This window comes from Puntigrus tetrazona, chromosome 4, assembly GCF_018831695.1.
Source record: "Puntigrus tetrazona isolate hp1 chromosome 4, ASM1883169v1, whole genome shotgun sequence".
Lineage (NCBI taxonomy): Eukaryota > Metazoa > Chordata > Actinopteri > Cypriniformes > Cyprinidae > Puntigrus > Puntigrus tetrazona.
The window spans coordinates 499,334-512,920 of NC_056702.1; the positions used below are offsets into that span (position 1 = coordinate 499,334).

General features: G+C 37.9%; 1 protein-coding gene across 3 annotated transcripts in view; it reads right to left on the reverse strand.

Moving 5' to 3' along the window:
* Window positions 1-1,270: 1,270 nt before the first annotated feature.
* The window catches only part of pde3a (phosphodiesterase 3A, cGMP-inhibited), a 79,742-nt gene continuing 67,425 nt past the window's right edge, over window positions 1,271-13,587 (reverse strand). For all 3 annotated transcript variants that reach the window (XM_043236980.1, XM_043236978.1, XM_043236979.1), the window contains 6 exons: window positions 13,370-13,471; window positions 11,996-12,195; window positions 10,539-10,742; window positions 10,292-10,453; window positions 7,574-7,832; window positions 1,271-6,507 (listed from right to left, as the gene is read on the reverse strand). In XM_043236980.1, coding sequence (XP_043092915.1) covers window positions 6,140-6,507; window positions 7,574-7,832; window positions 10,292-10,453; window positions 10,539-10,742; window positions 11,996-12,195; window positions 13,370-13,471 — 1,295 coding nt within the window. In that variant the 3' untranslated portion in view covers window positions 1,271-6,139. The remainder of the gene's footprint in view (window positions 6,508-7,573; window positions 7,833-10,291; window positions 10,454-10,538; window positions 10,743-11,995; window positions 12,196-13,369; window positions 13,472-13,587) is intronic.

Consider the following 13,587-nt stretch of genomic DNA (forward strand, 5'->3'; position numbering starts at 1 on the left):
CAGTTTAAGGTTGCCATGTCCTTCTGTGCGACGCAGTGAGATGTGCACGTATGAATTATGCACACGTCGATGCCAGGGACACGATTAATCTCATTGTACGTCTAAAAAGCTGACGTTCAGAAGGCTGATTCAGAACATTGTGGCTGTCAGCATAAAAAAAGTCTATGGTTTTAGACAAATCCGCTACTAATGAGTTCAAAGCAACACGTCCCTAAAGCCCTGTTCATAATCCACTTATATAAGTGTCCTTTCTCTACACAAGCAAACAATGTGCCAAACAGCCATAATGCCTTACGCCGAATAAAAATTCTTCAAACTCTGGTCTTCGTTAAAATGCTTCAGCATCAGGTTGGCAAGCACCCTAAACGTAGATGGGCGCTACGAGTAAAAACTGAACTGAAAGTGATTTAAATGAGCTCGGTGAAGCTGCTGAGTGCGTTTTTTTTTTGCAACACAGATTTGGAGAAACATAGCGACCATTTGCTCACCAGTGCATGCTCTGCAGTGAATGGGTGCCGTCAGAATGAGAATCACAGTAATACACACCACTCCAGTCCATCAGTTAACATCAAGGCATTTTTAACTTCAAACGAAGTCTTTCAGCTAAAATACGAGTCCTCTAATGATAGCATCGTCATCTCATCTGAATCAGGAGAGAAATATGCACAGATCACGAAATGAAACATGTGGATGGATTTTGATGCAAGACAGCTCTTTCCACTGGAGGAAGCATCGTTATTGATTATGGACACGCATTTCGGAGAAAAGAGAAGGTTTGACATGAAAAGGTGTCAATGATGCTGCGTTTCACTTCATAAGATGTTAACCAGTGTGCTGTGGATTATTGTGATGTTTTTATCAGCCGTTTGGACTCTCATTCCGACGGCACCCATTCACTGCAGGGCATCCATTGCTGAGCAAGAATTGAGGATACCTTTCTTCCAAATCTGATGAAAAAACAAAGCCATCTACATCTCTGATGGCCTGAAGATTGAGTACATTTTCAGAAAAGACCTTAAAATAATTTTTGGGTGAACTACTCCTTGAATATAAGAGTAATTTGACCTGGTGTAATGTGTGTGGGATCTTACCTTGACTTCGATTGAGACACGAGTCATTTTCAAGACAAATGCACCCGCTCAACTTCTATATTCGACATTTTATCCTTTTGTTTTGAGCTTGTTGAGTGGAAAACTGGATTTTTTTTTTGTCTTGAATAAGCGGTGCAAATCAATGAAGCGAGAAAGAAATAATCAAGAACACAGAGACATTCAATACCACAGTATTTCACTCGTATTATTAAACTGTATTCACATTACAACATCCACAATGTTCAGCTTGTGACAGGTTCTAATAATCTCAATATATATTTTCTGTATGTTACATTATACCAAGAGGCACTTCCAGTAAGTCTGGCAATAGAGGAGCTACAGTATAGTGTCTAAATTACAAAACAGTAAAAATAAATAATGTTTATCTAAAAGACTTCTGTTGTCGTCTTCATCTTTTTCGTCCCTTTTTTTGGCTTTGTTTTTGTTTCGTTTCATTTTTAACCTGTACACAATATCGTTTTATACAAAATGGAACAACAATCAGCGATAAAATGAATATTTCACTTTACGAATACTGGTGATTTACACAGTTCCCCTTTCTATAGGTATTGCTACATGTGTTAAGTGCAAGATACAAGTGAGAAGAAAAATAATTATTTCATCAGTGAAGTGCAGACTATATATATATATTTATATATATATATAAAAGTACAAGTCTCATTTCTCTTTCTCAGAGAGGTGTAAAGCTTGTTTGGTTCCCGAGGTGAACGAAACGAGTGGACACGGTTATCAGACGCATAGAGCTGAAGATGAAGGAACGAGCGGTGAACAGGAAATACAAAGGAAAAATAGAAAAAGTGAGACGTGTAACCTCTTTATGTCTCATCCGGCTTTCGACCAAAACCATCTGGAAGGATGAAGCAAGCTTATCAGACTAAAACGTCACACACAATCGTGCATTTCTGGAAACACCTGCACAGGTATTTAAAGGGGTCATCGGATTCTTCAGGGACTTAATGAAAAGTATATAAAACTAATTTCTCAATGATGGTGTAAAAAACACCACCTTTACCCTGTCAAAATCAGCTCGTTTTCCAACAAGCCGATCTAGTGCGCGTTTCTTTAAATGCTAATGAGCTCTGCTGACTCCGCCCCTCTCTCGGATTTTAAACTTCAGTCGTGAAACTGGCTAACTAGCACATTATTAGGAAAGGCTTTATAAAAAAACCTAGAATGTTTTGCACAAATACAGACACTTTGGGCAGATCGGCTAAATGACGAATGCTATATTCATTCATCCAACAACTAAACGATAGGAGACACCTCGTCTTCCTCTGCACCGCAATGACAGACGGACGACAGCTTACTCAGGGCGGAGCTGAGGTAAGACTGCCCTGTCAATCAACTATTGTGGGAGGGGCCAGAAAAGCCTGATTTGAGAAAGGGGATGAAAAAAACCCCCACCATTATAGGATGGACGTGTACACAACTTGCAAAGTGAATTTTGCATCCGATGACCCCTTTAAGCCGAACCTCGGAGAATGTAATTTATTTCCATCCTAAGGGCATCTGCTATGTGTAAAAAAGATGAATTTAACGAAAAAAAAAGTCCAAAGCGGTTTCTCAAGACTCGAGAATCTGGAATCAGTGCCACCGAACGCAGATCAGAGCTGAAAGCTGACCGATGGGAGGCAACACACGAGCGTGTAGGATTCGCTGGCTAATTCCACAGTTTTTTCTTAAGTCTCTCTGAATACTGTCTGGGTGGAAGCAAATCTGGGCATCTTTGAAGAAGACATCAATACCGATGACCTTTGATCGTCAAAGACTGGTTTTACCCAATCCACGTCGCCACGTGTCCCCACTGCTCTTATGCTAATCACTAGACGACAGAAACTTCCCAAACGGAGTGAAAGTAATGAAAGGGGCGGGGCTATATTGCATAATAGATTCTTCTATAATGTCACATAATTCTATGTGAAATCATTTATTGAGGGGTATTTCAATTCCCAGGATTTGCTTGTAAGTTATGATATTATTATAGGAAGTTGTATAATTTAACGCTTTGATGCATGATGTCCACTACAGATCTTTAAAAGCCATTTTTATGGTGATAACCTTTTACTCTTAATTCAAAATTCATTGTGACAATTTTATTATGGCAAGATAAATTCAAAATGGCAATCAACAGTGATACACCAAGTAATGACTACTGTCTTTTATTGCAGTAATGGACAGTAATGTATCTAAAATGCATTATTTTTGGAAAAAAAGAGGGTGGGGATGATTTTGTTTTTGTTTCAATAAAAAGGAAATAAAAGATTATTTCAATTTGTGATTTTAGCAATTCATACACCAAAGGGTTAATATCTCTGGCCTGGGGTATATTGATTTAATAATGTCTTTTGGTGGTTTTTATTCCACGAGAATCAATTGTAGGTAATGATGAGTTCATTTGGTTTTGGGAAATAAACACTGAAAGCAACTGTGATGTATGATGATTAACATATCTTACAATTAACTAATCAATTAATCCTACAATTAATAGATCCTAAAAAGTCATTTTAAGATGATAACCTTTGCCTCTTATCCATAATTCAATCCTTTTATATTATATGTTTTATTATGGCAACATAAAATGGCAAGAAAAAAGTGATTAACCAAGACAAGTAGCAACTACTACCTCTTATTGCAATGAACAGTAACACTATCAAAACGTGTTATTTTGAGGAAAAAAGGGAATATAGTACTTTGTTTTAAAAAGGTAATAAAACACTAATTTTATTTAATTTGATTTTCGTAATTCATGCACCAAAGGATTTCTATCTCTGAGTTACAGTGACATATTTAAGGGGATTTTATTTCTCAGGATTTGATTTTAGGTTATGAGAAGTTAATTCTGATTCAGGAAACTATTTTTTTATTTTATTTTAGTCAATGCACCAAACGTTAATATCTCTGGCATGATGGTTTATTCAGGGGATCTAACAATACTCTTAGGATTTGTCTACAGTGGGCATACCTTCAAAGGCTATTTTTAAATTGATAACTTTTGACCCTTATCGATAATTCACTGCAATAATGCTTTTTCGTATGCTTACTATGGCAACCTAAATTCAAACCATCAAACGAAAGTGAAGCACCACATAACTACTACTACCTTTTATTGCAGTGGACAGTAATGTTCTAAGATGCATTAATGCAGACTGGGAATTTATATTTTTTTCCTTTTTTTAAAAAAAGAAAGGTAATAAAAAAAAAAAAAAAACATTAAGACTATTTTAATTTGTGATTTAATAACTCATGCACCAAAGGGTTAATATCTCCGGCCTGGGGTTACAAATCTACGGCCTAATGCAGAAATATAATATACCCTCTAAAACTGGGGCCACGTACAAATAAGAAGCACTCACGCTGCATCGCAAACACACACACACACGGCCTCGACACGCTCCTGATGGGGTTTGGTACTTTGGGGAGAATGGATTTGAAGTCATTTTTGGCACACGCACGCTTGAGCTGTGTGAGATGTACACAGCAACCAAAAGAAAGTGCAATCGGAAACGCTACCAATCTGCTGTACACTTAGGGTCGGTATTGCTTAAATAATTCGCCGGACTACATTGCACCACGTTGCCTGGTAATATTAAGGCTTACACCGCATTGCGATCGAAGGGGGCTTTCAAAGATGAGCACGTGACCGTCGCGTCCTACCTAGACGTTTTTAATTGGCTCTCCTTCAAAGCGTCTGAAGGCGTCCGATTAGACATGGGACCCGAGGTGATTAAGCCCGCAGAAGTGTTTCATCTCGCCGTCGCGAGCAATCTGCCTCTTTCGGCACATCAAAGGCAAATGCGAACAGCGGCGTTGACCGGTGAACGTATCTCATGTGCGACACATGCTCTCATGTGAGAGGGACGGCGTTCGGCGTTTCGTCCCTTGGGCTGTGGATCTCCTGCATGACCACTGCGTGAGACGACTGTGAAGCATAACCACAGCCTTGTTCGGAGGGAAAACATGCGACTGCGGGGGAACGTGGGAGCCTGAGGCCTTCCCGTTGTCCCAGTTTGCGCCTTTGATCAGCCAAACTTGTTGGAGCTGTCGACTTGGCTCTCAAACTTAGCTTAAATGCAAGAACAGAAGGAGGGAGAGAATAAGAGCGTCTGTAGTTTCGGACGGTACAATGACTAGGGATGACGTGATGTACTATTGCACGCCTTATGCATTTGTATGTGTGTGTGTGTATATATATATGTATATTTATATATATCAAATCACCTGGTAAAACAACAATTGGGCTAAAAGGCCATTGGCGTTTTGAAGAAGTTAGAGTTTTAAAAAACAACTAAAGATTCCCTTTGTCCACAAATCAAGATCCAAAAAAGATTAGAAAGCTGCAAGAAAGTCTGTAAAAACCAATGACTCCTTGTACAGTTCTCCAAAAACAGTCTGATCCTGAGAAACGCAAAATCTCAGTTCGTGGAATGCCAAGGGAGAAAGGTGAGGGAAGGGAAGGGCTCGACGCCTTCGGAAATGAGACAGTGGCGCAAGCGTTTGCTGTAAAAAAAAAAAACCCAAAACCAACAAAACTAAAGAGCAAATGGCAGGACAGACGCGCAAACTCATAGTGTATCTTTTCACAAACGCATGCAGTTTTCGGAGCGTTTGCTTTCGTCCGCTGCCGACGATGGTGGATTGGTTTCTTGTTTTCCCCCTGACTTTGACATGCGAGCTCCTCGGAAATGCTTGTTGCAAAACTTCAGGTCACTGGGACCCCTGTCGTCGTTTTGGGGGTTAAGGTGCAGCTGGAGAAGGACTTGCAAAAAACTGACCAACGTAAGTCTAGAAAATATAGGAAACCCCCTGGAGAACTCCCAATTTTAGCATCAAACCTCAAAAGTTCCCCGCCTGCTCATTGTTAGTCAAACCCTTCATCCCGATCCACCCCGTCCCACCCTGTTTCCTTTAGGCACATGTTCCCCAAGCATCTACAGTGTTGTGTCTAAGTGATGTGCTGGCAACCATTTCTTAGAAGTCTCGCTTGCCGATGAAACGCTTTAGGATGACGTCTAAAAACGGCAAGTAATTCATTCCGGATCCTCTTTCTCGTCTTCCTCTTGTTTTCCTATTAGCTCCGCGTCATCTTCTACAGTCGTGCCATCTGTTTCCTCTGTTTGGTGTGTCTCGTCAGGTACAGGACTCTCCTCCTCCTCCTCCTCCTCGGTTGACTCCTCCTCCTGGCCGTCTGCAGGCTCCTCCTTGCTCCCTGGCTCCTCCTCCTCCTCGTCGATGGCTAGGATTGGCTCAGGGGTGTTAGTGAGGCATGTGGACTCCTCCCCTTCGGTCTGACTTTGGGACTCTTCAGCGATGACCTTCTTCCACATCTCGTGGTTCTCCAGCAGGTGCTGGGTGATCTGGCAGAACACTTTCCGTCGTTTCTTGGGTGCTGGTTTCTCTACGGTAAACACAGCGAAGAAGGAGAGTGTTAATGGCTTTTTGTTTTGTAGAGAATGTTGCACATAAAAACAAAAACATCAAACACGTAGTGCACCTTCATTACTTAAATACACATTGATCCACCCATATAATATTCATAAAATAAATATTTGACTAGGAACTTTAAGTGAGATTTCAATTTTTGTTTTTGCAGAGAAACACATAAATGATATATTAAAAAAAAAAACAGACTTGCAATGTTTTTGTTTCTTAAATACACATTTAAAGGGACAGTTCACCCAAACATACATAGATTCCTCATTAGTGAATGTTTCTATGGGCTGCAATACGTAAGGATCTACATATATATCTGTGTGTATATAGCTATGTGTATATATCTATGTGCCAGAGCATGTAGACGATATATATATATATATATATATATATATATATATATATATATATATATATAGAATTAAATGAATACAAAGGCATATTTGATCTTATTTCTTTACTGTTTAAATACACAGTGATCCACATGAAAAGTTTATATTCATAATTATAATGCAAAAGTAATATTTGTTTTCTATATGTTATTTAGCATTGCAAACATAGTTTGTCTTAGCAGTGACTACTTTTTGTAGACAAATGTTGCATGTAAAAAAAAAAAACAGAAATGACAATGTGTTTTTACTGATCAAATACTTCTGATGCACAAAATAACATTTAATATACAAAAATAATAAAAAATAAAATGTATTGATTAAATTACATTAAATTACATGCAAATACATTTAATCTTGTATATATATATATATATATATATATATATGTTAGTACTCTAAATATAGTTTGTCTTTTTTGACTAGCAGCCTTAAGTTCTCTTTACATAAATTACATTTAATAAGTCTGTAATCATCATTTACATCACATAAGTGTGTCCTGATCTGTGATTGTGATGGAAATCAAAAAAAGGATATGCTAACCTTCAATAAACGAGGAATGAGTCAGTGCTCCCACAACAAAGCAATTGGAACCAGATTTTGAACTTGATATAACGTCTGAGGAGAAAAGCGTGAACTCACGGGAAAGTTCAGAGCTGGTGGAGGTGTCTTCCTCCGGCGTGTCTTCCTCCTCCTCTTCATCCGTCTCTTCCTCAGCATCTTCAGCCTCTTTGGGCAGAGGGTCGACCCAGTGGCCGGGCATGAGAGCGGCTGAATCGTATGAGCTGCAAAGAGGACCCACGATGTGTGTGATGAAGGACTCCTGCAGTTTGGCCAGCTGCGGTGCTGAGCGGTCCATGAAGGGGCTGATGGGAAGGCCCAAACTGGACTCTTCATCACCCTAAAACACCAGAATGAAAAGAAAAAAACACTTGTAAACATAAGTAAAATTTTTTTTTAAATTTAGGTTAACTCTGTAAGATGGTTCAGTCAGGCTTTATGGCAATATTTATTTATTATTATTTTATTTATTTATTTATATATATATATTTTTTTACAAAATTGCAAGTTTATACCACTGAACAAAGCCTATATTGTGAGACAAAAAGCGGCAAATGTGATATTTTTGTCCCATGTCGAAAACAAGTTTCCATATTATAAATAAAATCTTCTGGGGCCAAATTAAATCAGCTGAAACTAATATTGTCCTTCATCTGCGCTTCCTTCTCTAGCAGTGTTTGGACGAAGAGCATCAGGGGAACTGATATCAGCACACAGCATTCCTCATATAAGCAAGCATATGAAATCGGTATCATTTCCCATCTTTAAAATTCACCCTGAGAGAAGAAAAGCATTCAGCGATGCAGCAAGTATGCATTTCATTTCGATTCATAAATGCTCCGTAGCGCAGATTAATCTGATCCGAAGCAGTTTTATTCACATCTTCAGAGGAAACTCTATTTTTGCAGCAGCTATTTTATACTCATCTATTACATTAAACAAATAACGCTATTACCAGGCAGGGAACACTATGCTCAGTATATTCAAGCACAGCTGAAGAGTCACACACTTGATTGGATTTTTCCAGTTCAGGAGAGAAACATACTTCACAGACATTCGACTGCTAAAAAACTAGGTCAGCCTTCCCATGGACAGAGAAATGCACCCAGCCACGCGAGGTCTGGCCTTTTTATTATTTATTTGAGATTACAGTATCGAAAAACAAAAAGGCATCGCGGATCGGAAGACGCTCGTATAGCCGGTGTAAAAACATATGCTCCGCAGTACCTGGAAATAAACAATGAGAGCGGCATAACAACAGGCAAGGTCTCGCGTTGCCATGGCAACCGCGGGCCGATGTCGTCAGAGGGCAGTAATGTATGTGCGCCGTGTTCTGTCAGGTGCTACTCAGAAGTGCTGGAGAAATGAATCATTCAAGAAACGAAACGGGGAGGGGAGAAAACAAGCTCCTTTGAAGCATATAATTTCTGGTCCCTTTTGAAATGCTCTGAATATGGCCAGGGGTGGTCATATGACGCTTTGTAGCTCCGTGACGGGGTCCTGACACAACTGGGTCATCCTCGCTCTGTGTTCCTCACAATAATAGACACAGTGTTTTATTACTCATCGCTGGCATCCAAACAAGCCCTTAACTCTTTGAGAAACGCTAACGGAAGACACCGTATCACGACTGGTTGAACAGCGGTCAGTCTAACGCTTTGGATAATATGAGAATGAATGCACTTTCATTAACTCTGAGCATTTGAAAATAGTGAAAAGTGCCATTTTAGCATTTATGTGTATATACACACCCAAAATATATGGATTTGAGACTGTACTTAATATGAAAGCGTTCGCGCTCACAATAAGAGCAAATCTTGTTTCCCGAAACCATTAAAAGATCATTTTTTGCTTGTTTGTTTTAAAGATGCAAGCATGAGCTCAATTCTGAATTACGAGATATGAACATATACTGCACAGCTGTGAGATATATATGCCAAACTGTGAGACGTATTGCCGGATATACATCGAAACCGTGAGATATAAACTCATAATGGCGAGACACAAGTTCAGAACGGCGAGATATAAAGAAAAATTATGACATATAACCTATGAGATATATAGCAGAATTGCAAGATATAAACTAAGAATTATTCAATATGAACTGGTCATTTATAGGTGATTTATGATATATAATGTTGCAATTGTGATATATAAGGTGATATATAAAATATATAAGATATACTGTACATAATCATCTCCCTCTCTCTCTATTTATGCTCTAAAAATGTCTGCCAATGGGGTCAGAAAAATGGATTCCCTTAGAATTAAGTTTACTGTTTTTTTTTCTGAGAAACAAATATATCATAACTTACAACATCATACGTCGTCTTGCTCCTCAAGTAAATGCATCTCATATTATTAGATATTTGTACTGTACAGCAAGACAAAAATGTATGCATTATTACTACACTGCAATAAAAAAGTACATAAAAATAGGAGAGGCGTCTGCATTGTGCTCTTCTAATCTGACATATTTCTGATTGATAAAAGGATTTTCAATGGACAAAATGTAGTGCAGGATTCAGTTTTATCCAAAACGTCGTCAGCTGCACAAAAAAACATGTTATTCTTTAGAATATCGTGCACCGATATGCATCCTATCGTCACTCATTAGCTTGTTTTGCTAAGAAATGTTCTCCGGAAGACAAAACTTTGCTCACTTTCTGCCCTACATTCTCATTACAGCTGCGAGCAGGTTCCTTCAGCAGCGCTCGAGGAGGATGTGGACGGTTGCCAGGCAACAGCGTATCCTTGCCGTCTTCCTGTCGCTCACGGAAACGGCTCGCGTGCACTGACCTGCTCGTAAAACTCGTTGACGATGCCCTCCGTCCACTGCAAGTGAAGCTCCTTGCTCTTCAACGGGCCGTTTATGTCCGCTAACTTAATACACATCTGGCAGACCAGCAGGCGGTCGTTCTCGTTCGCCCAATCGATGCCCGAGCAGCCGTCATCTCCCACCTGCAAACACCAAACATGAATAAAACGCGCAGCATTCGTCGCTCTGTATGTATGTATACGCGTGTCGGATATCAGAGGTGCTCGCCTTGGCATTGAATTCGGCCAGAAAGTCAAAGTGTTTCTTGAGGTCGGTGGCCAGGATGGCCTCGATGACCAGGAAGCGAAAGCGCTTGAAGTCCATGTGGTCCAGACTGGCCAGAAAGTTGTACTCGGGCCGTGACATGAACAGATTCCAGGCGGACGCCGCGTGATGGTTCTCCAGCACCGAGCGGTCATTATAAAGGACGGCCTTCGAAGACACAGAAACGTTTCAAGGCCTAGAACATTCACTGAAGCTTGAGAACAACAGCTGTGCGTAGCATCATAAATATCACACAGTATAAACACACACACACACACACACACACACACACACACACACACACACACACACACACACACACACGTTACATTCACAGAAGTGATTTTACGTCCATAGAAAGCACACTGAATGCAAGCAAAGCATTAGCTTTTAAGGTTTCAAATACGTTTTTGGACAATAAAATAATAAAATAATGTTACATTGTTATTCAGTATAACACAATATGTAAAAAAAAACACATGCTTATTTTGAATTGTTCACATTAAAATTTATTATGGAATATTATTCTTTAAATGTAATTTTAAATAACCGTTTTCTATTTGAATATATAGTAAAATGTTATTTTTTTCTGCGATTAAATGACTTTTTAGCCTTATTGTTAGCATCTTAAGCGTCACACGATCCTTCAGATAATCATTCAAATATGATTGGATGTTTAACATTTCTGATTCTTACCAGAAGAAATTAAATAAAAAGACAATAAATGTGAACTTTGTTCAGTAAGGACACATGAAATGAAGTAAAATTGACAGTAACAACATTTATAATGTTATAAAGGATTCGGTTTCAAATAAATGCTGTTCTTAGAAACATTCTGTTCTAAAAAAATACACAAAATATTAATCAGCAAAAATTCAAAACTGATGACTAATATTAACTGAGCAGCAAATCATTATATTACACGGATTTCTGGAGTAATGATGCTGGAAATTCACAGAATAAATGACAATTTAATACAAAATAATAAGAAAATAAGAAAAAAAAAAAAAAAAAAATATATATATATATATATATTTTTTAATATATATATATATATATATATATATATATATATATATATATTTTTATATTTTATATATATATATATATATATATATATATATATATATATATATATATATATATATATACACACACACATATATACACACACTAGTATACTAGTTGATGTATATATAACTGTATATACATAATAGTTAATTACACTTAACAAATTTGTCAAAACTTCTATGCTTCACAGTATTTTTAAATATAAGGCAAACAAAACCAGTCTTCTTCGATTTCATTAAATCAATTATCATTATTAATTACAACAGAAGGTACTTTCTGCCTCTACCTCTGATTATTAGTCAGTGGTAAAGCGTGAGGTGTGCCTGAGATAACGATACGAGGAGGGTCACCTGAGGAGCGCTGGTGGCCACCAGGAAGGCGTTGGTCCGGCCGGGGTGGTCGTAGTCATGCATGGCAGCGGCCACGTAGAGCGCCATCAGCTCCAGAGCGGGGATGAGGCCCGACAGACAGCCGTAACCCTCCTCCTCCGCAGGATACGTCCTGGACATCAGGTACCGCGTGCAGCCGAGGGCCAGGCCCCCGTCAGAGTCTACACACACACACACACACTCTCGTTAGTTTCTTTATTTGGTTTGTTTGAACCTACAGTGTAAGAAATCATTTCAAGTTGCTTCTGTAAATAAGTTGTAAATAAAGGTGTGTTTTACGTGTTATTTCAGTCCACATTTAACGCGTCACTTGCCAATTCATTTTTCTATGCCGATGAATCATTTAGTTTTCATCATCATCTTCCCTTACAATTAAATCCTGAAATAAATGTACCATGTGACCTGCTAAAAAATTACAAAGAAATGGCAAGCGACGCATTCAATTAAATGTTACGTTTTGAATTAGAAAGACAGCAATTATCTTTTGAATCATATTACAATAATCTTTATTTAAAAAAAATTTAAATAAAATAAACATTTGCAAGGCATGCGTTAATGAGCACTGATATGTGCATATTAAAACTGCAGGTTAGTTTACGTTGTAAAATATGATTTCATCAAACATTATGTTATTGTTAACAAAAACAAATATAAAAAGCATTTTATTTATTTTATCTAGCTCTGTGAGACACATACATATACATGCACACATATATACATATATATATATATATATATATATATATATATATATATATATATATATATATATATATATATATATATATATACACACACACACACACACACACACACACAAACTAAAATTTAAATGAAAATGAAAAAAAAAAAATATATATATATACACACACCAATAAAAAGCTTTTATTTCAGCTAGTTGGCAATATTAATTTTAATAATATATTATTAAATTAATATTAAATGAATATTTATAATATTAATATTAATTTTGTTTAACTTTTAACTAAAACTGAAATATAAATACAGGTTTTGTAAACTAAGCATACAGTACAGTTAGATTTATATATGGAAAAAAAAACACAAAAAAGGCCAAAACACACAATTACTTTGACTGAAATTAAATCAGCAGCACAAATATACAAACCGATTTTAATATGAGTCATAACTACAATAGCATCTGAATGATATTAAATAACACTGATGCATTATAGGACCGCGACGTTACATATATAAGCAAAGAAACAGCAATCCATAAAAAAGCATGCATCTAATCAATACAAAAGTAAGTATTCAAACTAAATATACACTAGTGAAGTACAGGCGTGCAATGCTTTGTGTGGTAAGGCGTCTTACCCGAGTCACTCAGGGATGTCAGGGTGGGTAAACCAGGCACAGGCTGGGTGGTGAGGTACCAGACCGCGTGCAGCACGTCCGTCGCATGAATCCTGTTGTGATCTGAGGAGGAAGACCAGCTTTAATACCGTCAACTACCACTAGAAGGAGACACAACACAGCAGAAGCGGACAGAACGGACGATTTCTCTGGAGGCGAAGCCGCACGGCATCTGTTGT